General features: G+C 33.0%; 1 protein-coding gene across 1 annotated transcript in view; it reads left to right on the forward strand.

The window, feature by feature from the left end:
- Positions 1-24,547, forward strand: part of GRIK2 (glutamate ionotropic receptor kainate type subunit 2) — a 767,698-nt gene that overhangs the window by 264,193 nt on the left and 478,958 nt on the right. Inside the window, exons 2-3 of the mRNA XM_044676594.1 lie at positions 14,249-14,416; positions 18,851-19,108. Coding sequence (XP_044532529.1) covers positions 14,249-14,416; positions 18,851-19,108 — 426 coding nt within the window. The remainder of the gene's footprint in view (positions 1-14,248; positions 14,417-18,850; positions 19,109-24,547) is intronic.

Raw genomic sequence — 24,547 nt, forward strand, 5'->3', positions numbered from 1 at the left:
GATTATTTCTACAAGCTTCTTAGTTGATTCTCTGGGATTTTTTAAGTAGACCATCATATCATCTGCAAAGAGTGATAGCTTAGTCTCCTCATTGCCTATTTTGATACCTTCAATTTCTTTTTCTTCTCTAATTGCTACTGCTAGTGTTTCTAGTACTATGTTGAATAAAAGAAGTGATAATGGGCATCCTTGTTTCACTCCTGATCTTACCTGCAACATTAAGGGAAGCTCAATATGAAGCATGTTTTTTTATCAGTCGGAAGAGGCTTTCAACCTCTGAGAATGACCCTTTTCCCTTCTTGGCTTTCCTGCAGGGAGGAAACTTCTTGTCAACCTTAAAGCACTCTATAAATGCATAACCACTGTTTTTGTTCCCAGTGCATCTGGGATTTAGAGACTGAGGGCATTTCCTGAATGCCCTGAGTGCAAGTGGCCTTTGAGCATACATTTTGTAAGTGGTAAATAGCCTTAAACCCAAGTCTTCCTGTGGCTGTCTCAGTCCAACCAGACTTGCTGTCCTTTCTGCTGCTGCTGCTAATATCCATCTTCTAATCTTTGAGACATGAAGGGAAATAACACAAACAGTATGTTTGAAGACTTCCTGGTCTTTCCAGGTCTTTTATGGAATATAAAACCCCATAATGATCAAGGGAAATACTTTTTATTTTCTATGTAAACACCAGCTTTTGTGGTACTTTAGCTGCCTCCCCACCTATGCCCACCCCATGCCATTTTCTTGAGGATAAGTGGACTCTTGCTTTTATCTTTGTATCTCTATTGTCTAATACTGTGTTTGGAACAGAGTAGGCACTTAATAAATGTTTGTTGAATGGCTCAAAGGAAACTTAAAAACAAAAAAAACACAAACAAAAACACACAATCCATGTACCCTAACTTGATTCCTCAGCTTGCAATCAAGTAATCATTCTGCACATTTTACTTCCTTTTGATTATCTAATTTAAAGATCATTAATAACAACTGAAGGAAAAATATGAAAAGTTATTTCCAACCAAACTTTTGCACAGGGTAGCAAGATGATTTTTAGTAAATGTTTAAAATGTTTGTAAATAAATGTAGAGAACTGAATACTGTTCTTATTTGTCAGCAATGAAGCAATTATTTCATATTCAACAATCTTTTAGATTGAAGATCTTTAGGTTCCTTTTTGTTTTCCTCCCAAACTTTGTTGCATTTATTTTTTATATAAACTTACAAATGTACATGTTGTTTCCCCTGATAGAAGGTGAGCACCTTGAAAGAGGGTAGTATTTCATTCTTTGTTTTGTATTTCTACTACCTAATTCTGCTTGGCACATTATATGGTGCCATATGAATTCTTTTTTGATAACTCATGATGCCTGAAGAAAGGAAAGTCCCAACATGGTAAGGAGAAAGAGTGTAATTGGGGGTAATATTAATAAAAATTACACTCCACAGAGAACCTATTGAGGTAGGTTATAGGAAACAAACTTGGAGGTGTCATTGCTAGGGAGGAGATTCAGTGGGGTTAGAGGAAAGCTAGTAAATGAGTGAATGAACTTCATCGTATGGATGGTTATAAATCATTAGAACAGATCTTAGACTTGAGAAACTGGTTTCTAAATTTGCTAGGATATTCTCAACATCAAGAAAACAAAATTCATTTAAGGAAGCTTTGCAAAAAAATTCTCAGATCGGGTACCTTCTTTTTAGTTTAGGAAAATATGACTACTTTATGGTGATCCTCTAGTGATATCCATAGAGCAAGTACTTGAACAATTCAAAGTGGATTTGAAAGAACAGTATGGTTTCTGCTTGAGTGTTAAGTGTTGGGTGAGAAGCTTGAGAATAATTTGTAGAGCTAGGCATTTTCTTGCATCTAATATGCTATCTTCCCTTCTTGACCTTTCAGAATGATTGGTTTCATCCAAATGTCAAGTTCAGGCACAACTCTTGAAAATCCATGCCTTATTTCTCCCTAACCCCAGTTCAAGTTTTCTCTCTCTTCTGTTTACTTTGTATATTTTGTCTCACTTCTCAGCTGAATATAAGTGACTTATGGGGAAAGGACTGTTTCAAATTGTTATTTTTTTCTCCTTCTGTATCCTCTTTGTCTTTTTTCATTCTAGGATCACAGATATAGTCCTACAAGGGATCTTAGGAGTCCAATCTCCTTATTTTACAGATGAGGAAACTGAGGTGCAGATATACCTTAAATCAGTGGTTCCCAAACTTTTTTGGCCTACCGCCCCCTTTCCAGAAAAAATATTACTTAGTGCCCCCTGGAAACTATGAAACTATTTATTGAACTCAGAATTGAATGTAATACAAAAAAAAGTGTGGCCATCACCGCTTTCCTGGATTGCTGTAGCACCCACCGGGGGGGTGGTAGCACCCATTTTGGGAATCATTGCCTTAAATCCTACAAATAGTAAATAGAATGAGAATCAGAAGTCTGTCTTTATTCTGAGCTCAGTGATTTGAAGTTCACAACTCATTAAATGTTTTTTGAAATTTACCTTCCCTTAAATTTTTTTTTTAAATCTTTCTTTTAGTCTCACCTGAAATGTCCACCATTTCAATTAATAAGCTTTTATTGGGTACCTACTGTGTATAAGGTATTGTGTCTTGTTTCTGGATGAGAGTCAAAGTGTTGTCCCTGCATTATAGAGCTTACAGTCTAGTGGGGGAAGGATCAGACTAATAACTGTCATACAGGTAAAAATAATAATAAGGCAAGCACCCAAATAAAGGACAAAGAACTAGAAAACAAAGGTTCAGAATGCTTCTAGATACTTTTGAAAGATGTTAACAAAGTATCTTCAGTGGTAAATGAAGTGAAGCTCAAAGATGAACTTCTCTTCAGGGCCAGGCTCGAGGAATGCTAAAGAGACTCTTGTTATAGAAAATAAACTTTTTATTTAAAATATATATATATATATATATATATGTATATATATGTATACATATATATATATATATATAAGGGTAAAAGGATTTCTAATTCTAAGGAATTCTAATTCCACCCAAATAAACTTCCAGGTCCTGCAATGAACTGCTTCTCCTGTGGTTCACAGGCTACTAATCCTCCCTGATGTAACAACCAAATTTATACTATTTTAAATTAACCTAACCACTCTAACTCTTAACTTCACCTTTAAGTTATAAAGATAACTTACAAGATAAGTTATAAAGATAACAAGCTAGCTGGTTGAGTCTCCACAAGAATCAAGTTAGGACCCTGAGCCTTAACAGACTCAGAGTCCAATTCAAAGACCAGCTTTTCTTTGGTCTTTTTATAGTTTAAGCAATCTATACTTAGTAACAAATAAATGNTATATATATATATATATATATATAAGGGTAAAAGGATTTCTAATTCTAAGGAATTCTAATTCCACCCAAATAAACTTCCAGGTCCTGCAATGAACTGCTTCTCCTGTGGTTCACAGGCTACTAATCCTCCCTGATGTAACAACCAAATTTATACTATTTTAAATTAACCTAACCACTCTAACTCTTAACTTCACCTTTAAGTTATAAAGATAACTTACAAGATAAGTTATAAAGATAACAAGCTAGCTGGTTGAGTCTCCACAAGAATCAAGTTAGGACCCTGAGCCTTAACAGACTCAGAATCCAATTCAAAGACCAGCTTTTCTTTGGTCTTTTTATAGTTTAAGCAATCTATACTTAGTAACAAATAAATGAATAGTGTTTTCCAAGTTGGGAAAGAAAACACTCCACTCCTTCAAGTCTTTCACTCAGACAGAGATAGAGAGAGGCAAAGATGTTACCTTCTCTAGCCCTGAGAGAGAAAAAAACTGCACGTGGCTCTGTCAACTGCCAGAAGCTCACTCCCAGAATGCCACACCTAGACAGTATAACTATCATAGAATAATGGTTATAACTGCCAACAATTGAAATTAAACTCTCTCTCAGCTCTATTTGAAACTCCAATTCTTCCTCAAGCCAACTTTTCTACTTCTTATCTTTAAACTAATAAAACAATACTTATTTTCTAATATCATCCTTATATACAATACTAAAATATATGGTAAGTGCTGAATAGGAAAACTCTCCAGTGGCATTTATAGTGTAATTGAAAATTATCAGCCTTTAGAAATTTGGTGAATGTCTTTGTTATTTAGAGCACCAACTGAAAGTTGCTTCTTTTGTTGAAGTGGCAAATCTAAATGTTGCCATCATTGAACAACATCTTTATTGGGTAATTTGGTGTCCAATATCCTAAATAAAGGAAGTTGACACTCCATCAAAGGACAACTATTGAAGAACTGAACAAACCTGGAAGTATCATGAAATCCTGTCCGTTTTTCCTTCAAAATACCTGTGGTATCTACTCTTTTCTTCATTTCCTCATTGCTATTATCAACTTGTCTTAGACTCTGGTGGATACAAACCCAGAAATAAACTCAAGAGCTAAATTCTTAAATTCAAGAGAATATTAATTAGTGTGCTCCAAACAACCTTGCTTCTAGACTAGATTTTCTATAGCTGTCTTTGAGGGAGCAATCTTCAATTGAAGAAGTAACCTACCTTCTTTGACATTTCTAATGCCAATTGCTAATAATGAGTAGAAAAGGGATAGAGCAGGGGTCAGCAACCTTTTTGGCTGTGAGAGCCATAAACGCCACATTTTTAAAAATGTAATTCGTGAGAGCCGTACAGTGCACGCTCCTGTAACAGTGCCTGAAAAAAAATTTACTTCATGGTTCCTGCAGAAAGAGCCATATCTGGCCCTCAAAAAAGCCAGATATGTCTCGAGAGCCACATGTTGCTGACCCCTGGGCTAGAGCCTTGGGAAAGTACAAGCCCTTTCCCTTTTGCTTTAATCATAATCGCTGTAGCCATCATCCCAGGAATCAGCTGGAGAGAAGATATAACCCAGCAACTGCTTTTGTCCTCATGCTAAGCCACAGATAATGAAGAAAGTTTTTGCCACCTAAGTCTTTGGCATCATCAAATGGCTAACATGAGAAACTGAAGTGATTTTATAGTGGAAATGACATCAAAGATACCATCTGCTTTGAGCCTATACTCTAAGGACCATGGGACCTTTCCAGCTGACACAGCTGAAACCTATGTTATCTCCTCCATTAGAATTTGAGCTTCTTTAGAGTAGCAATTACAGTGTCTCTAGCATTAGACAGTGCTTTGCACATAGTAAGCATTTTATAAATGCTTTTTCATTCATTGTACAGATTAAGCTGTGATACCTCCATGAGGGTTTCCATAGCTTAGCTCTCACTGAACTGCTCACATTCCTCTTCAAGATAAGTTCTTTTAACACAGTCTGTGGCACAATTTGGCATTTAGTTGTCATTATTTGTTGTATTTGTTCATTATTTTTCTCTCCCCAACAAGACTAGTAGTTGCTTCACTTCAGTGTTTTTGATAGTATCTAGCACAGTACTAAACATGAAGTTGGGGCTAGATAAATATTTATTGATTCATTGAACATTATTTCTGAGGTTTCTGTTGCCATTAGGAAAAAAAGGTAACAAATGAGGAAAGTTTATAAATTTTTGCTCCCATTATATCAAAATTGTTTGAAATTGCTTTCCCAAAATTCTGACATTTGTATCCTTTAGAATTTCGAGTGAAACAAAAATGGTCTTTGCATTTCTTAATAACAAAAAATTAAAATTGAGAAAATAAGCATATTTTCAGAAGAGTCAGATTATGGGTTATTTTATTGTTACACATAAAAAATTAAATTATAAAGGGTAAATTGGAAACATATGTTTGTCAAGGTATATTTAGATATGCCACTTGTACTTTTGGGGAGGTCATCAGATTAAGTTTGAAAACCATTCATTGTACTGATTTTAGAAAATTGGAGCATCCAGGGCATTAAAGAACCATGCAAGGAAAAAAAAAGCATCAGTGGAAGAATTTGTAATCTGAGAGGAGACATTTAGGGTGATGTATTTAGAGTCAGCTCTGCATTTTTGAAAAAGGGAAACCATGCATCTTGCCCCTGGTCAGATGAACAGGAATTGTAAACTGTCAAGATAATATTCTATAATCATGTAATTCTTAAAGGTGCTTGATGGTTTTTTAGAGTGCATTTCATCTAACATGCCTTGTGAACACCATATACTAAAAATCTTGTCTTTGTATATTATATGCTTATGGAATGTTATCAAACTGTGATGCTCCATAAAAAGAAATAATAGTTCTAAAGCAAGTTACTCTCTTAAAAGGAACACATAACACAATGTAAATGGCATTTGCAAAAAGTATATTAAAGGGGAAAAGTACTATAGTCATGTAAAAAAATCTTATCCCGGTTCAGGAGAAGGTGAAAAAAACTACTGTTTCATTGTAATTTCCCATAGCAGTTTTTTTGAGCTATTTTTTAGAATTAAAATATGTAATTTCATTATCAAAATTGAAAATTTCTGGCAAGAGAAAAATATTTTAGATAAAATTATTATCTGAAAAGACTATAATTCTCCCTTAAGCTGATAATATATATATGTGCATAGATGCATACATATACATATATATGTGTATATATAGAGAGACACAAGTTGTAATATGTGTGTTGTTTATTGCACAAAGTATATACATGTAGTGTTTATGCTATGTATTCTACATATATCATATATATGTATATACATGTAGACAATAATGAGACATGAGAAAAGTTCCATTTACATCTAGTCCTTTTGATAAATTGTATAGAAGCCCCCACCCTATTAGTTTATTCATCCATAAATAAAACAAATTTGATGAATATATTATTTGGAATAAAGTATTAAAATAGAAACATAGAATTTATACCTGGCCCAGCATAGAGTCCTAAATCTAGATTCAAGTGATCAGGTTCCACAGTTGATACTTCGCAGCAGAGTGGCTCTTATCAAGTTGTTTAACTTCTCTAAGCTTGGGTTCCTCATCTGTAAAATGAGGATAATCAAATTTATGCTACCTACCTCAAGGCATTATGGTGTACAAAGAAAACTTTAAATTCCCACGTAAGCAATTAGCCCACAGAGAGGGGCATTGAGAGTTTCCAAAAGAGTGGTCCTGTTTCTGAAACAAACCTGGCCAAGCCTGCCCTAACTGAAGTTTGCCTGCATATTCTTGACCCTACATCAGTGTTTTTCAAAGTGTAAAGTGCACCCTGGTGTGTCTGTGCCTCAGAGAGCAGGAGTGGGGAAAGCAGAAAGGGAATAGAGGAAAAAACAATGGGCAAACTTATGAAATATTAAGTAATTCCTACTCTTTTTAAAAAAAAACAAAAGCAAAGTTAAAATAAAATTTAGCAAAAGTAAAACTAACATGACTAATTCATCTTAACTGTCAGTGAATACAAAGTAGAGATTATTTGATTACCGCATATAATATGCACAGACAAGATACACACATATACAGAGATCTGGCCACTATCACCATCATTTGGTTTAATCTCCTAACAAATTAATTGTATTCTTGAGTGTGTATGAATGTGAAGAATGTAAATTTAACTTAAAAAGGTCTTTGTGTGGTGGTTTATACTATTCTTTACCTAAGTATGATATAGCAAGCTGATTAGAAAAAAGGCAACTTTTGTAACCTGGAATTACACACTTAAGAATAGTTATAAATAATTGTTTTCAATGTTAGACGATTAAATTCAAATTTACTTTTCTTAAATGTATTTTCCAATTTTTAGAAATAAAATAATGTCCCTTAAGACGGATTAATGTGGAACTGATATGAAAGGAAAATCTACACAAACACCTGGAACTAACAGAATAAAAAATTAAGTAGCAGAAATACAAAGAACGAAAAATCTAGGAAACATGATCCATGGTATTCCACATTATTACTGAGGTTAACAAGTATTATTATTGATAGAGGAAAGAGCACTATATTTGCTCCGTATGAATACATTAGCTTCAAATAGCATGAAACAAAAGTATTTTGAAAATGTACAGAGAGCAAATGCAGTAATTGGGAGAAATGGCTGAATAAATTGTGATATTTGTATCTAGAGGAGGGGTTTAAAAATTGCAAATATTAGAAATGTAAAGAAAAGCTAAATATATGAAGAAATGAAAAAAGAATCAAAGGTAATAAGAGTAATGCTATGATTAAATTTTAAAAATAGCCCAAAATCAAGAGAAAAAGTTATCAAAGTAAAAGAAGTCCGAAGAAAACTCAAAAGCAGAGAATATATTAAGCACATATATATAATTTATATATTTAAAAATATATGTAAATGTGGAATTTGTGGTTTTGCACATGATTTTTTTTTTGCATTTTTTCATTTAAATGTGGTGGTGGTGGTTACTATTTAATTAAAAAATATTGGAATAAAAAGAAAATGTGCATGTAGACCATGTTGGTAAGATTGACTTTGAAGAGGAAATCAGATGCTTTTAGTAAGCATAAGAACATTTTCCCCAAAACTATGTGTAATCAAAAGGAGTGCTTGCGTAGTGTAAGGTTACATACAAAACTGCCATATTTAAAAACCCTCACTGGATAGGAAGTTGATACTCTTTGTAGCTACTGATAAAATTGAATGGGAGGAGGTATGTTGAATCAATTGTATGTACAGTACCTTTTCCTGGGTGCATTTGCTGATAATGCAGCAGGAATCCAAATTGACCATGTGCTTGAAGATTCTATACAATAATTAAGCAAGAAAATAAAATTTATTTTGAATCTGAAAGTGGATGATGAAACTGACTTAAAGATCATTTGATTACATATATGTACTATGATGTAGAAATTGATATTAGGGCAAATTTTTATGTTGAAAATCTATTAATGACAATGCTATATCAAGAGAAACTTTCAGCATAATTGATGAATTTTTAAGTGAAAAATATAATATAGGATACAGCTCAATCATGTCAGAACCAAATACAGTTCTACAAATTACCAGTTAAAAATATGATTCCTAATATAATTTGCATATGTTGTTTGTTTCACTAGATAATTGCTTTTAATAAAATATGAGTAAGAAGATGTAGATGGTTTTTCAAATTGTGAGGACAATGGTCAACTTTATTTAAAAACTACACAATTAACTGAAAAGGAATGATCTTTGTAAAACTTATGGGGATATAGGTGCAGAGCACAGAATACCTTTATGTAATTGTAAGATTTACTGGCTTTCTCATGGCTTAATGTTTTAAAAAGTATTAGGAACAAAAGAAATTACATTTTTTAGTGATAATAAAGATGAAGCAAATATATTTTGTAATAAAACCTTCTGCCTGATATGTATATTTAATGAATATATTTGAAAAACAGAATTTTTGAAGCAATGAAACATCAGATTTGTTCTCATATCTGTAAAGTATGAATGAATATTCATTTATGAAAAAATGAGGCATAGATATACATAAAATTGTATTTTGATATATTTCCCAATTAAAAATACCTGATTCGCAAATAAATAAATAAAAGAAAGATAAATAAATAGAAGAAAGGACTTATTAATCATTTTACCAGATTATAGAAGCAATTTTCACCTTTTGAAGGTGGTAATATGATAGTACCCCAATATTATGATATGGACCGCAACTTTCATGGACAAATATGATACTTTTGACTTAGATCATAAAAGGAAGTAATCCTAATTTACTTGTTTTGTCATAGTATATCAATAAATTCATTTTGACTAGCCTTGAATAAAGAATTCTCTGAATTATATAAATGTCACTAGAGTCTGAAACACTTATATGTAAGAAATGGGATTTTTACTATATCTTTACTATATGAAATATATTAAATTAGACTGGTGGTTGCAATATCATTGACCTCATGTTTTGAGAAATTGCTAAAATACACCAATAACACTGATGTTTTTATTGTCATTTTAATGTTACAAGAAAAATGAAAATTATTTAAAAAATTAAGTGCTATAGGACAAGCATAGTGCTGGGTTGGACCTAAGATAAAAGAAAAGAGGTAATAGAGCCTCTGCTAAAGAACACCTTACATTCTATTTGGAGGAAGCAACACATAGTATGGTGACCCAGACTCGAATACTAAAGGCTGCTGAGATGGTGAATGGGCCTATAGTGAAATACATATACCCTCTCCAAGAACAATGGCAGAATTGATTTCCATGGTTCTGCAACTGAGGTACCTTCCAAAGCTACAACATGGTTTGTGGCAAAGAGTATATACTGAAGTAGAGGAATTTTGGAATTTGCCTAATGAATGGTACCTTCCCAACTATTGTTGAGTTTCCTCTTGTAGTTAGGTTATAGCTGCCCTGAGAGATCTTCCCAGGCTCAGAAGAGAGGAAGGTTGGGAGCTTGTACAAGCAATAGACAATGAAAATTAAGAAAATATTATGTGAGAACATCTAGGTGACTCTGTGGATTGAGAACTAGACATAGAGACAGAAGGTCCTAGGTTCAAATATGATCTTAGACACTTCCTAGCTATATGACTTTGGCCAAGACACTTTACCTCTATTGCTTAACCCTTAACACTCTTCTGCCTTAGAACCAATACATAGCCAAAGGTCCCATCTTTTGGAATAAGAATTCACTATTTGAAGAAAACTTCTGGAAAAATTGGAAAACTGTGGCAAAAATTAGGTTTAGATCAATATCATGCCCTATGCCAAAATAAGGTCAAATTGGATATATGATTTAAACATAAAGAGTGATGTGAGTAAGTTAGGGGAACATAGAATAGTTTCCCTTCTGATCTGCGGAGAAGGGAAAAATTTATGACCAAAAAGAGACAGAGAACATTATAACATGTAAAATGAATAATTTTGGTTGTATTTAATTAAAAAACCAATGCAACAAATATTAGAAGGGAAACTAGAAACTGGGAAAATTTTATAACAAATTTCTCTGATAAAGGTCTCATTTCTCAAATATATAAAGAACTAAGTCAAATTTATAAGAATCTAATTCAATCTCCAATTAATAGATGGTCAAAGGATATGAATAGACAATTTTCAGATGAAGAAATCAAAGCTATCCATAATCATATGAAAAAAATGTTCAAAATTCCTCTTGATTAGAGAAATGCAAATTAAAACAATTCTGAGGTACCACTTCATACCTATCAGACTGGCCAATATGGCAGTAAAGCAAAATGATAAATGTTGGAGAGCATGTGACAAAATTGAAATACTAATACATTGCTGGTGGAGTTGTGAACTAATTGGAGGGCAATTTGGAACTATGCCCAAACAGCTATAAAAGAATGCTTGTCTTTTGATCCTGTGATATCATTACTAGGCCTATATACCAAAGAGATTTTTTTTAAATGGGAAAGGACCTGTTTGCACAAAAATATAACTGCTCTCTTTGTGATGGCAAAGAATTGGAAACTAGAGGGATACCTTTCAATTGTGGAGTGGCTGAAAAAATTGTGGTATATGATGGTGATGGAATACTATTGGGTTACAAGGAATGATGAAAAGGATGATTTCAGAAGGAGCTGGAAAAACTTACATGAACTGATGCAGAATGAAATGAGCAGAACCAGGAGAACATTATACACACTAACTGAAATATTGTGGAATCATCAAATGTGATAGTCATTACTACTAAGAGCAATACAATGATCCAGAACAATTCTGAGGGACTTATGAAAAAGAATACTATCCACCTCCAGAGAAGGAACTGTTGGAATAGAAATGCAGATGAAAACATATGATTTATTACTTGTTTACTTGGGTACATATTGTGGCATTTTGGTTTTATAAGATTATGTACTTACAAAAATGAATAATATGGAAATATGTTTTGCATGATAATACATGCATAACCCAGAAAAAATTAAAATAGAAGTACTGACATGCAGCAACTGCCAGTTGCAGCTTTCATCTAACATCAGTGGTAAGAAAAGAATATTCTCAAAGTAAAATTGTTTATTCTGATTTCTTTAAGCAGAAACAAAAAGAACCAATACACAGCATTGATTCTAAGAAGGTAAAGATTTATTTTTTAAAAAGATATATACTTGATAAATTGGAGCTAATTAATAGTAGGAAGATATATACTCTCTTGATTATAAATGCAGAACAGGAAATTTCTAAGCACTCTGTTTCATTTAGGCTCCACATAGACGTTTTATCTTCATCTGTATTTCTATGCTAAAATTATAAATGTACAATTTAAAAATGAAATAAGATTTTTAATCTGGTAAAGTGTCACAGCCTGCAGCATGCAGAAAGACCATGCATTGTCATTTCACCAGGCACACAAATGAAAATAGAATAAACAACTTCTCAAAAGATCACTTTCAAAGGACCACAATACCCACAAGAGGTACAATGATGGGTGTGTTTATTCACAGCTCTAAACAAGAAGAAAGGAAGGTGGGAAGGAAGGAAAGAAAGAGGGAAGGAAAGAAGGAAGGAAGAAAGAATGAAAGAGAAAGGAAGGAGTGGTAACATACTGCTGCATTAAGTGGGATTGTAAAAGGCTTCTTGTTAAAGGTGGAATTTTTAATTGCAGTTTGGAGAAGTAAGAATTGGCAGAACAGAGAGATAAAGATGGAAAGAATTCTAGGGAATAGGGGGCAGTCAGTGAAAATGCCTTGCATCAAGGAGAGATAGACTGTCTTGTGCAAGGAATGGCAAGGAGACCAGTGTCACTGGATTGTAGAGTATGTGTAGGAGAATAAAGTATAAGAAGACTGGAAACAACCAGGTTATGAAGAGCTTTAAATACCAAATTTGATCTTATATTTGGTCCTGGAGGTAGCAGGGATCAACAAGAAAATATGAAATTTGGGTGGAGGTACGGTGGTGTCACATCTATGATTAAATTAAGCAGCCAAGTGGAGGATGGATTACAATGGAGAAAAATTAGAATCAAGAAGATTAACCAGAAGTCTACTGAAATAGTCCTGGTGTGAGGAAATGAGGTCCTGCATCAGATAGGTAGCAGTGTCAAAAGTGGGAAAGGAATATTTAGCAGGAATGTTATGAAGACAGAAATGACAGAATTTGGCAACTTATTGGATTTAGGGGCACTGTGAGAGAGTGAGGAGCTGAAAATGATGCCTAGATTTTTGAGTGGAGTCTCTATGACTGAGAATGGGGATGCTCCTAACAGTAACAGGAAAGTTAGGAAGAAGGAAGAGTTTGAGGGGAAAGATAATTAGATCTTTTTTGAAAATGGTGATTTTAAGATGTTCATGAGACATCAGTTTGGGATGTCTAATAGGCAGTTGGAGATGCTAGACTGGAGATGAAGAAAGGTTAGGGCTAGAGAAATCTGAGAATCACTGGCATAGAGTATAATTTAATTCATGCGAATTGATGAGAAATTTTATATTCACTTATCTGCGTTCTCTCCCCTCTCCTGTCCAGAATGTAAGCTTCTTCAAGAGACTATATATAGCCCCAGATCATAGCATAATGTCTCACATAAACTCGGAATTTAATACTTATTGAATTGAATTAAATAATGTGAAATAAATAATTAATAGTCATTCTGACTTACTGAAAAGTATTTATCATGGGACATTTCAAAGGATGGACCTTTGTAATAAACAGTACTGCCAATATATAAATGAATATTAACAAGGAATGTAAAGTCAGTTAATGAAAATAATCTTTAAATCAACTTCCACACTTACATGTTACACAAACATTAGGCTCTTGGCATTCAAAATTGCATTGCTATAGCTCTTAGACTTTGAAGGCTCATTGTCACTCTAATTTCTGAATTTTTGGGTTTTGAAATTAATATAATTGTTTTCTTTTGTTATAAATAAAACCCAGAAATTTCCTAAGAAATGAATTTTTGGAACTTTTTATTCTCTAGGAATATGCATACCATGCCAAATGATATTAATCCTAAATTATTAGAGAGACTTTAGTGTGACTTTTCAATATTTTACTCTGAATTTCATTATAGTTTTATACAAGTAGGGAATTGGGATTTACCCTGTTTTGTCATTGGTATGAATTATGCATCAATCATTTCCATATCAAATTTTTCTTATTCAGCAAAATCTGTATATGTACATTTACTTGGGTTAGGGGTAAAATAGTTTTAAAACTTTAAAGTGTTATATAAATATGTCATAATAATATGATTGTAATTAAGTCATTCTGACAAAATAGTTTTCAGTGGTCCATAATATTTAGAAAATTTTGGCAGTATATGCTTATCATTAAGACTATAATTATAAATCAAATGACAATTTTAGGGGAGTATGCTAATATTCAGTAGCATAACTTAAAGAGCGGAAACTAAAATACCTGTGTTTTTTCTATGCCTTATAAAAGTTGATTACTCATTCTTTTCTTATCAGGTGGTATTTTTGAGTATGTGGAATCTGGCCCAATGGGAGCTGAGGAATTAGCCTTCAGATTTGCTGTGAACACAATCAACAGAAATAGAACCTTACTGCCTAATACCACCCTCACCTACGACACTCAAAAGATAAACCTCTATGATAGCTTTGAAGCATCCAAGAAAGGTAACTTGGCGTACTTTTTTTTAACCTTTGTGTTTTTTATGGAGCTAAAGACTGTAACTATGCCAATTAGTTTTCTTAATTATTGTCTGTGGATAACTTCTTAGGAATATAGACTATTTTGATTTTTATTAAAGACCTTTTTGTGTGACACAGAACAACCACTTCTAAAGTAACTAAGTGATATAGACTGATAAACTTTTTAGCCAACTCCTATTAAAGTTTAAAGGAATATTTCTTATGACTATATAAACTACTGAAAAGCAAAACAAAAACTGGTACTAAACCTGAATACATTGAACTCTCCCTCAGAACAGTCAATTGAAATGCACAAATTAACATGGTTGTAATTAAATTTAGTATTTCCCTTTTGACTACTGATATGGATAATGAAATATTTCTGTCTTTAATTTTCTTTCCCCATCCCAAATCTCTGCAATACCAAAATCTAAAGCATACATATTGGCTAACCTTTTCAAGAGCTTGTGAATTATTTTTAAACTGTCAAGCACTTTATAAATGTGAGCTATTATATTCTCAAGTCTTTGCTTTACAGGTTTTTTCCTCCAAAAACCAATTACATTGCTACTATGATCTTAATTTATCGGTTCTCCCATTAAGCATCTCTTGTTCCAAGTGATTTTTTAAAGTTAAGAAAACTAAAAATTTCATAATATCCTTGAAACTTTGAGAAAAACATTTTTAAAAAAGACACACCTTAAAGGTGTGTATCTTTTGTGTCCAATGGGAAAAATGATTTTTTTCTTTCTATTCCTATCAAGTAGATACCAAGGTGAGTTAATTAAAACAGTGCAGTGAAAGTTAAGAATATACAAGGAATAAAATACATTTTTATGGAACTATATAGAATGTTTCCTGCCTACATTATTTACCAGGTTGTGAGAAAAAGGCTTTGTAAAACAAAATACTAAATAAAATGTAAGCTATTATTTTAATACTCCACTAAATCCCTGCTCTAAAACTACATTAGCATATAATGGAAACTTTGGGTTCTTAAAGACAGTATTGAAAAAGTGCAAGCTATTCTGCTGAAGGTGTTAATTTGTTTGATGAGGGAATTTCCTCACACTGGAATTCCTAGTTCCACCAAAATCACAGGTCTAGTCACTCTCTGAATTTCTAATCCTATAAATCATAAAAGAAATAGAAAGAATTCACATTTTAACCTATTTAATTTTAAGAATGACATGTTTTTCTCAGTCTTCAATGTTTGCAAGTACTTTGCACTTATATCATTTGAATTGCATGACCGATGACATAGATTCATGGTGGTGAACCTATGGCATATGTGCTAGATAGGGCACACAGAGGCCTCTCTGTGGGCACAGAAGCCATTGCCCAAGTGCAGAGTTCATTACTAGAAAACCAGAAGGAGGAAAGGCCAGGCTGCTTCCCTCCCCATCTCCTGAGGCACCTGAGGGCATTTCTCACATCACTCGCCCTTCTAAAATGTTTGCCATCACTGATGTAGGTCACCATGAGGCATATGGGGTAGAGGGTCTATTACAAATATGATAATCTTTAATTTAGAGATTAGAAAAGTGGCACAGAGAAGTTGTCACATAACTATCAGAAGGAAAATGAGAACTTAGTTCATCTTGGCTGTAGGCCCAGTATTATTTCTACTCCGCTGCAAAAATACTGAGCAACGAACCTGAGCTTCAATATTGCTTTTTCATTAAGTAGGTAGACTTTACCTTCCCCTGACAAATATTAAAATAATAAGTACTTCTGGAGGAAATGTGCTATTGTAATATTGCTTAGTTTGAAATCATTTTTATATGGATTTTGCCTTTTTCAAGTACCTATTTTAAAAATACTTCATAAGCTAGAGGTGGCACAGAATCAGAGATGCTTCAATGGAAGTATGCATTACTATTTATATATTCTCATGTTGGACCAGACAATCTCTTCAAACTATGCTTATTAGCATGAATGGGAGCTATTTAAAGGGTCCATGTTTCTCAAGGTGAAAATGTGTCCTTTTTTTAGTAGCCTACATTCTCTCTGCCCTTTGAGTTCATCTCTTTATGAATGTGAAATCATTTTACACATTTCTAAACCACTTTTGTGTGATGGAAATTTGGAGGGCTGTAACCAGAGGTCAAAGGTTACAATGAAATGGTCTACTTGGCCTTATGGCTGCAATATCAAGTTTACTTACACAGACAGGCTACAGAATTTGACTTAGTGACATAGTTCATGGTTATTTCCATGAGGGAGCTATAAATGTTAGCTTGCTTAAACCAATTAATACTAATGAATACTGGGTGAGTACAGATGAAATATTGATGGATCTATTAAATTATTTCTCCTTCAAATATCAACCTGAAGGCAGGCTAGACTATTATCAAAGAGAAAATAACGCTATACTGGAAATATTTAAGGAGACTAAAGGATCAGGTGGTGAAAACATAAGATTTTCAAAATAAGTCCCTTAAAACCTTTTTCAAGAATTCAAAATTCATTAGCAATCATTTCTACCTCTTAACTTTTACATAAATTTAGTCTGATCATGAATAAAAACTCAATCCTGACTTTGAGAGGGAAGATATCATGAATTAAATCTCATCCAATGGACCTCATCTGTACTGAGTTTTTTCTGATTAAAGATGTCTGGGAATTGGAGATTAACATAGAAAAAGATAATGTAAGAGCTGAGTGTAGCATGGTGAATGAATACTAATGGTTGATTATAATGAGCTTGTCAAATAATCCAAATACAACCCTAAACATTGTTACTCATTAAAACAATCATATTTTAAAGACAAATAAGAAGTAGCTCCAAGGTTTTTAATTTTCTCTTTTTACTCTAAATGGTATTTCTTTTTTTTAAATCCTTACTTTCTGCCTTAGAATCAATAGTGTGTATTGATTTCAAGGCAGAAGAGTCATTTGGGCAGGCAATGGAGTGATTTGCCCAGAGTCACACAGCCTGGAAGTGTGTTGAGGCCATATTTAAACCTAGGACCTCTTATCTCTAGACCTAACTCTCAATCCACAGATCCCCCATATAACATTTCTAATAGGAAATATGAATCACTTCAATCCTTAAATGAAACTTTGATACCAAAAAGTTTGGTTTCTCAATTGAAATATTCTTATACTAATTTCTTATCAGCTATAATAATTTTCAGCCTTTCTTGATTTCCATTTTGTTGGAAATCTGATGAAGGTCACTTATTTTTAACTCAAGTAACTGAAAGGCAGGTTTTCAGATTGTTTAAGGTTTTCAATTATACCAATCTATCAATCAATCAATTAGTCAATCCACATATATTAACTGAACAGCATTTATTGACTGCTTTGTTCTGTTCTAGGCAGTATGTTAGACTTTGAAGATCCAAAGGCCAAAAAAAAAAAAAAAAAAAAAAAAAAAAGGAATCAATTCTTGTTCCTTTCTGAGATTACAATGAATGAGTTCAAGAAGCCTGAAAAATCTTCCTGTACAAATTTCTTGGTGAACTTGGATCTGAAGGTTTATAGGCTCTCCGAGTAACTCACACACTCAATTTTCCCCCCATTGGAGAGTTGTCTTCTTTCATCCTTTTCTCAGTCATCCCTCCCCCTCCCCCTACCCCACCCATTTACCTCTACGTGGTTTCACATTTTCCTGTTGAGTATATGAAATCAGTTAAACATTTCAAACAAACCCAAATTCCTATCAGTATGTGGAAAATTAAATCTACCCCAAATCCAGGGCAATTGGAGCTTTCTTGCTAAAGATTAATAGTACTGCAAAATAAGTTACTCACTCTTGGGTCTAACATAGCTGGATAAACAGTGCACATAGTCTAAGATCACAGGAAGAAGCAAATCTTCGCCTTTGCTTTGTGCCTTACTGCTAAGGCTATATATATTTTGAGGTTCTCTTGTATCTGAGAGAGAGTATGGAGTCTTACCAGCTACTTTTTGACTTTTTCCTTTTGAATTTATTGCCTAAAATAAATATATTTATTCAGATTAAGACTATTCCCTAAAATATATACATATAATATATGTGCATTATTTAGACATATATGTCTACACATATGAAGTATATAGATGCATCTATATATAATGCATATATGTACCAGAAAACTACAAATATTTATGTAAAATATAAGATTTTTACAGATTATTACTGAATTTGGACATTGTTAAGCTCATTCTTTATTTCTTCCCTTGTCTTCCTTCAAGGTGACCTGTACAGTATTCAGTTGCGTGTTTCTGAATGTAGTAAATCCTCATGTACAAGAAAAACATTAAAAATGGAAAAATTAGAAGTGAAATTAGTTCAGTACAAATGATATTTTAGAATTATTAGGAGAAGGATGCTGCAGGATTTTGCCTTTTGTTTCATGGGAATAATGTTGTATCTGCTGGCACATTGGCTTCTCTCCTCTCATCATTGACAGACTTCTATCTCCTCTTCAGCCTGTGATCAGCTGTCTCTCGGGGTAGCAGCCATCTTTGGGCCTTCGCACAGCTCATCGGCCAATGCAGTACAATCCATCTGCAATGCCCTGGGGGTTCCCCACATACAGACTCGCTGGAAGCACCAAGTGTCTGACAACAAAGACTCCTTCTATGTTAGCCTCTACCCTGACTTCTCCTCACTCAGCCGTGCCATTTTGGACCTGGTGCAATTTTTCAAGTGGAAAACAGTCACTGTTGTATATGATGACAGCACTGGTAAGTTTGAGTAGCTTTTTATGAATCTGTTTTTTTTATTTATGGATTTTTGAAATGAAAAATTTTGTTGTTTATAATGTGTAGCAGTGGCCTTTTGGTGAGCCAAATAAAACAGAATCCTCTCTATGAGCAAAAAACTTGGTAAAGTAGCAAGAAAATGTCACAGTTATCTAATAACGCAAATCAGAGGCACACAATCAGTTTGATGGTTAAAGGGGATTTTTTTTTACCTCATGAAGTCATGGATTTTAATAAGGTCTTGCATCTTACAGATCAGTTTGGATGGGTGTAAATTATATTTTTTATATTTTTATTTTGAGTATTTTCCCATAGTTACATGTTTCATGTTCTTTTTCTCTCCCCAAACCTCCCTAACCCCCCTTAGCCAACGCACAATTCCACTGGGTTTTACATGTATCATTGACTAAGACCTAATTCCATATTATTGATAGTTGGACTAGAGTTATTATTTAGTCTCTACATCCCCCAATAATATCTCCATCAACCCCATGTGTTTAAGCAATTGTTTTTCCTCTATGTTTCTCCTCCTACAGTTCTTCCTCTGAATATGGCTAGTTTTCTTTCTCATAAGTCCCTCAGCCTTGCTCTGGATTCTTGCATTGCTGCTAGTAGAGAAGTCCATTATGTTCGATTTTACCACAGTGTATCAGTCTCTGGGTACAATGTTCTCCTGGTTCTGCTCCTTTCACTCTGCATCAATTCCTGGAGGTTATTTCAGTTCACATGGAATTTCTCCAGTTCTTTATTCCTTTGATCACAATAGTATTCCATCACCAACAGATACCACAATTTGTTCAGCCATTCCCCAATAGAAGGACATTCTCTCATTTTCCAATTTTTTTGCAACCAGAAAGAGCACGGCTATAAATATTTTTGTACAAGTCTTAAAGGGGATTTTGAAAGCAATGTTTTGCATGCATAAAATGATAGCATCAGTGTTCTGGTGATGGCCAAGACATTTTTTAAAACCAGGTTTGAATTATCAATTTTTTCCATTTAAGGATTCCACATTTTAAGTATGACATTGATAAGTGAGACCATCCAAAGGAATGTGACCATTATGCTTGAGGGACTAAGGGCCATGCCATATACGTACTGTTGGAAGGAATGCTTTGCTTGTTAAGGGAGGTTAAGGGGAAAACTAGGAGCCATGAGTAGAAATTGAAAAGAGGTAGACAAATTTGATTTAAGGAAATAATAACCTTGTCCATAGAGTTGTTGTAAGCAGAATGGTATACCTTGGAATGAGATAGACTTCAAGCTAAGACAGGATACCTACTTAGATATGTTGAAGTAAAGATTCTTGTTCAAGTTCAGGTTGTAGTAAATAGTCTCTGAGGTGCCTTCTTACTCTGACATTCTATAATGCATATTTTGAAAAGCTTGCTGTCAATATTTGTCTCTGAGATGTATTTATTTAGATTAAGAGGAGATTTCCAAAGCAAAAGCTTATGACTGTCTGTCAGTGGACCCATCCAGCCACATTCTTACTCTGGCATATCTTTAACAGCTGGAAAAGCTCTTCATATGCAAATAATGCAAAGGAAAAAGAATAACATATTTTGTTAAAATGGCTGTGTAAAATGCTCACTTCTTATTGACATCATTTTAAGGGGCTATAAGAGGCAATTAAAATATTCATCTGGTTATCATTATCTTGGGAATATTTCTGTGATCATTTTTTTCATTTGCCCATAAAATAATGGATATCAATGACAATAAGAATTTTCACATATTATAATCATAGAATCTACTTTATAAAATGGGAGATCAGATAGAAAGATCCTTGAGATTTCCTTTCCCCTTTTAACATTAAACAACTATGAAACCTATGAAATAACTTAATATAGGAACGCTCAGATCAAACATCCAACCTATATAGCCTCTATAGAAGCTGATTTGTTTGCAAATATGCCTGACTTAAAAAAAAATTAGAATGAGAACTCTCCTCTTGAGAAAGTGGTTTGATTTAAGATTTTAAAACAATGTAGCAACTTAAGAAATATTTATAGAGTTAAAAAAGAAAGTAATAAAAATATTACTGGTTAAACTAGATTCTAAAAAGTTTCTTTTTTAAATTCATTGTTTTTTTAAAAAGACATTTTTAAAGTATAAGTGACTAAATTTCGGGCCCTTTGAAGGTGCATTTAAGGTCACAGATTTAAAGTTGGAAGGAATCTTTGAGTCCAGATGGTCTAACTCTCTCATTTTGCAGAGTAAACTGAGGTCCAGGGATGTTAAGTGATTTGTGCAAAATCACACAAAAAGTTAAGTGGCACAGCCTAGATTCAAATGTGGGTCCTGTGGCCCTAAATCTAATGCTTTGAGCACTATATATAGTTTGTTGTATTCTTAATTTATGCTATGAATTAAACTTTTCTCTGCACTTTGGAAGTTTCTGTCTATTTACAGATGAAAAACTCATTTACCAGTAGATTTATTTTTAACATGGCAATATGCACATACATACACATTTTATTTAGTACTTGTTTATTCTGTCAATCTAAATTACATAAATTTGGGAACAAATATGTTAAATTAAGTCTAACAAATGTATATTAAATACCTACTTTGTGCTAGACAATATGATATTGTATAATTAGAATCTGAACCCTAGGACTCTCTCTCCTACCATCCGACTTTTGTTCTCACTTTATTTTGGAAATAAAGTTTTTGTATAACCTCAGCCCTCTCTCTCTTTTCCTGCAAATGAGGCTGGGAAAGCTTGCTTTACACAGGTTTTTACTTTTGTTCTTCTATTTTTTCTACTTCAAGTGATTATTAATAAATCTTATAAAATATAATACTTGGAGTTATTGGATATTAATTTTAATCTTACAGTAGGCATACAAAGATGAAATATAACACATTCCCTTTCTGCAGAAAGGGAATGTATGTATCCTAAACTAGATAAGACATAATTAATATAGTTTATGGTGTTAAAAAGAGATGAGCAAAAAAATATTAAGTAGAGTCAGGTCAATAAGAAATGATAAGAAGCAGGTTTGTAATTATTTCCTAGCAATCGACTAATTAGGTTATTTTGATATTGCCCTTATAGGTGCATAATGAATTTTCCTGGCTTACATTAGATAGTGTTTTCATACTATATGTATGGTCTAATAGGTGTCTTGGCATAACAGGATAGGTTACTGGACTTGGAGTCAGAAAGGCCTGGTAAGTTTCATATCACCATAAATCTAGATCTGGAATTATATTAGAGGTCATCTATAGTCCAAATCTGTCATTTTACAAATTAAGAAACTGAGGATTAAGAAAATTCAGTGATGTGCCTTAGGTCATATAGTTAGTAAGCAACACAGAAAGGGGTATATATCCCACCCCCGATTTGGCTATCTGACCCAGGATGTTACTTAACTTTTATTTTTTGGGATTTACTAAGTAATAGATGGGTTACAATCTGCATGGGTGGAAGAAAGTAGTTCCTTACCTTAAAAAAAAAATCACAGGTCCTTCACAAATTCATATGTTGTTTCTGGGTTATACCAATACATTTTTGTTGAATAAATACAAATAGCGATATTGTTAGGTGGTTAACATTGGCAAAAGTAAAGACCTCTTGTGCTTTAAGCTTATTTTTTCATGAATCATCTTTAAAATTGTATCATGTTAAACAATTAACAGCCATTTGGGGCTTGGGTGAACATATGTAAAGTGTATTCTGTTCTAAATCTGTATCTTTCAAAACATTTAAAGCTATATTTGTAGGAGTTTTTGCCTCTGACTTGAAGTTAATGTAGATATCTTTGTGAAAACAAAGGCCCTAATCACTTAAGATCTTTTTCAATGTCAATTTAGAAGAATATCTTAAACATCTCAAATTGTAACTATTCCTTGGAAACTGTTCTTAGAATAAAAAGTTTGCTAATGTCCTGTTTACAAGTGGACTGCAATTTTGTGCATCTAATTGTGCATATTTTCAGCATTGTTTGTAATTAACTAATTGCCTGCTTGTAACTAATGGATATACATTTGGTTAATTACATCAACAACTGCCCACTCTTAATTTAAGTAGTCCATTTTAATTTAAGGCCAATTATAAGTAGTCAGCTGTGCTTGAAGTATTTACATATGTATTTGAGGCTAGGAAAGGATGCAGAGAAACTTTAAAACATGGGTCTAAATGTCTCTACTATAAGGTTTTCTCTTTCTCCCTTTCCTTCTCCTCCCCTGTTCTCTCTTCCTTTTTCCTTTTCTTTAACTAGATTATAGGCCGAATGTCCGGAAATGTGTGCCATTTATGGAATTCAGCTAGCTCTGGGGCTCATTTTAGTCACCTGTAAAATGTGGGGACTTAGAAGATCTTAGTGGGGAAAAAGTTCTCTTCTGTTTCTAAATCTATGTCTCTTTGATCCATCCCATCACTTCTAATAAAAATAAATGAGTAAATGGACTTTTAGTCTTTGAATTGAAATAGACAACAGAACTCCATGGGAGGGGACGTCAACTATGGTCATGAGATTAACAGCATATATGTATGTATATTTATATGTGTGTGTTCATATACATATATATGCTAAGACTTTGGCCAACCATTGTACTTGTGTTTTCCCTATCTTCTTTCAAAAGCCAATCATTATGTATTCTACTCATCCCATTTTACATTCTCATGTATCTTCTTGACTTGTCTAGTTTGCTACTTGATAATCATCCTTTTATAAGGCTTTTCTCTTATCCACACAAATCATATCACTCTACATAGATGTAATGAAATTATATGTTATAATGTTGGAGCTAAACAAGTCATGAAAATAAACAGGATATGGTCTTTTTATGATCATTAGCATTTGCTGTGGTCTTGGATGAATGCTTTTAAACATCATAAAAGTCTGTTAGATCTTTGAATGATGTCCGAAAAAGAAGAAAAGAATTGGCTTTAGTGATAAGATCATGTTTATGTCAGTCATTGAATAACATAGGACTCATTTTAAATTTGAAATAAAATATTTTAGGAATGTGTCAGCTTGCAAGCAATCTTAATATTAATATTTGCTTGCAAATCACCACACTTAAACTTTGTTTATAGATCAGCACCCCCTTATGATTTATGTGCTCAGGGATACTTAAAATGTTTTATTTATTTTTAAAGCTTTATAATATTAGGAAATTATACATTATTACATAATTTTAAATAGTGTTGGTCATTTAAATCTTTAAAATTTAAAACTTTTTTGACTGTCCTTTATATGCATTATTGTATATTGTAATTAATTAATATATACTATATATTATAATCAATTCTTATATATAATATATGATTAATATATCATATATGATACTGTATAAATGGTATATTTATATATACAGTATGATATAAATATATAATACTTAATTTATAATATATTATATATGTCATATATATGCCATGATATAAATATTTTATAATTGATTATAATA

This window comes from Gracilinanus agilis, chromosome 4 (genome assembly GCF_016433145.1).
Source record: "Gracilinanus agilis isolate LMUSP501 chromosome 4, AgileGrace, whole genome shotgun sequence".
NCBI classification, from domain to species: Eukaryota; Metazoa; Chordata; class Mammalia; order Didelphimorphia; family Didelphidae; genus Gracilinanus; species Gracilinanus agilis.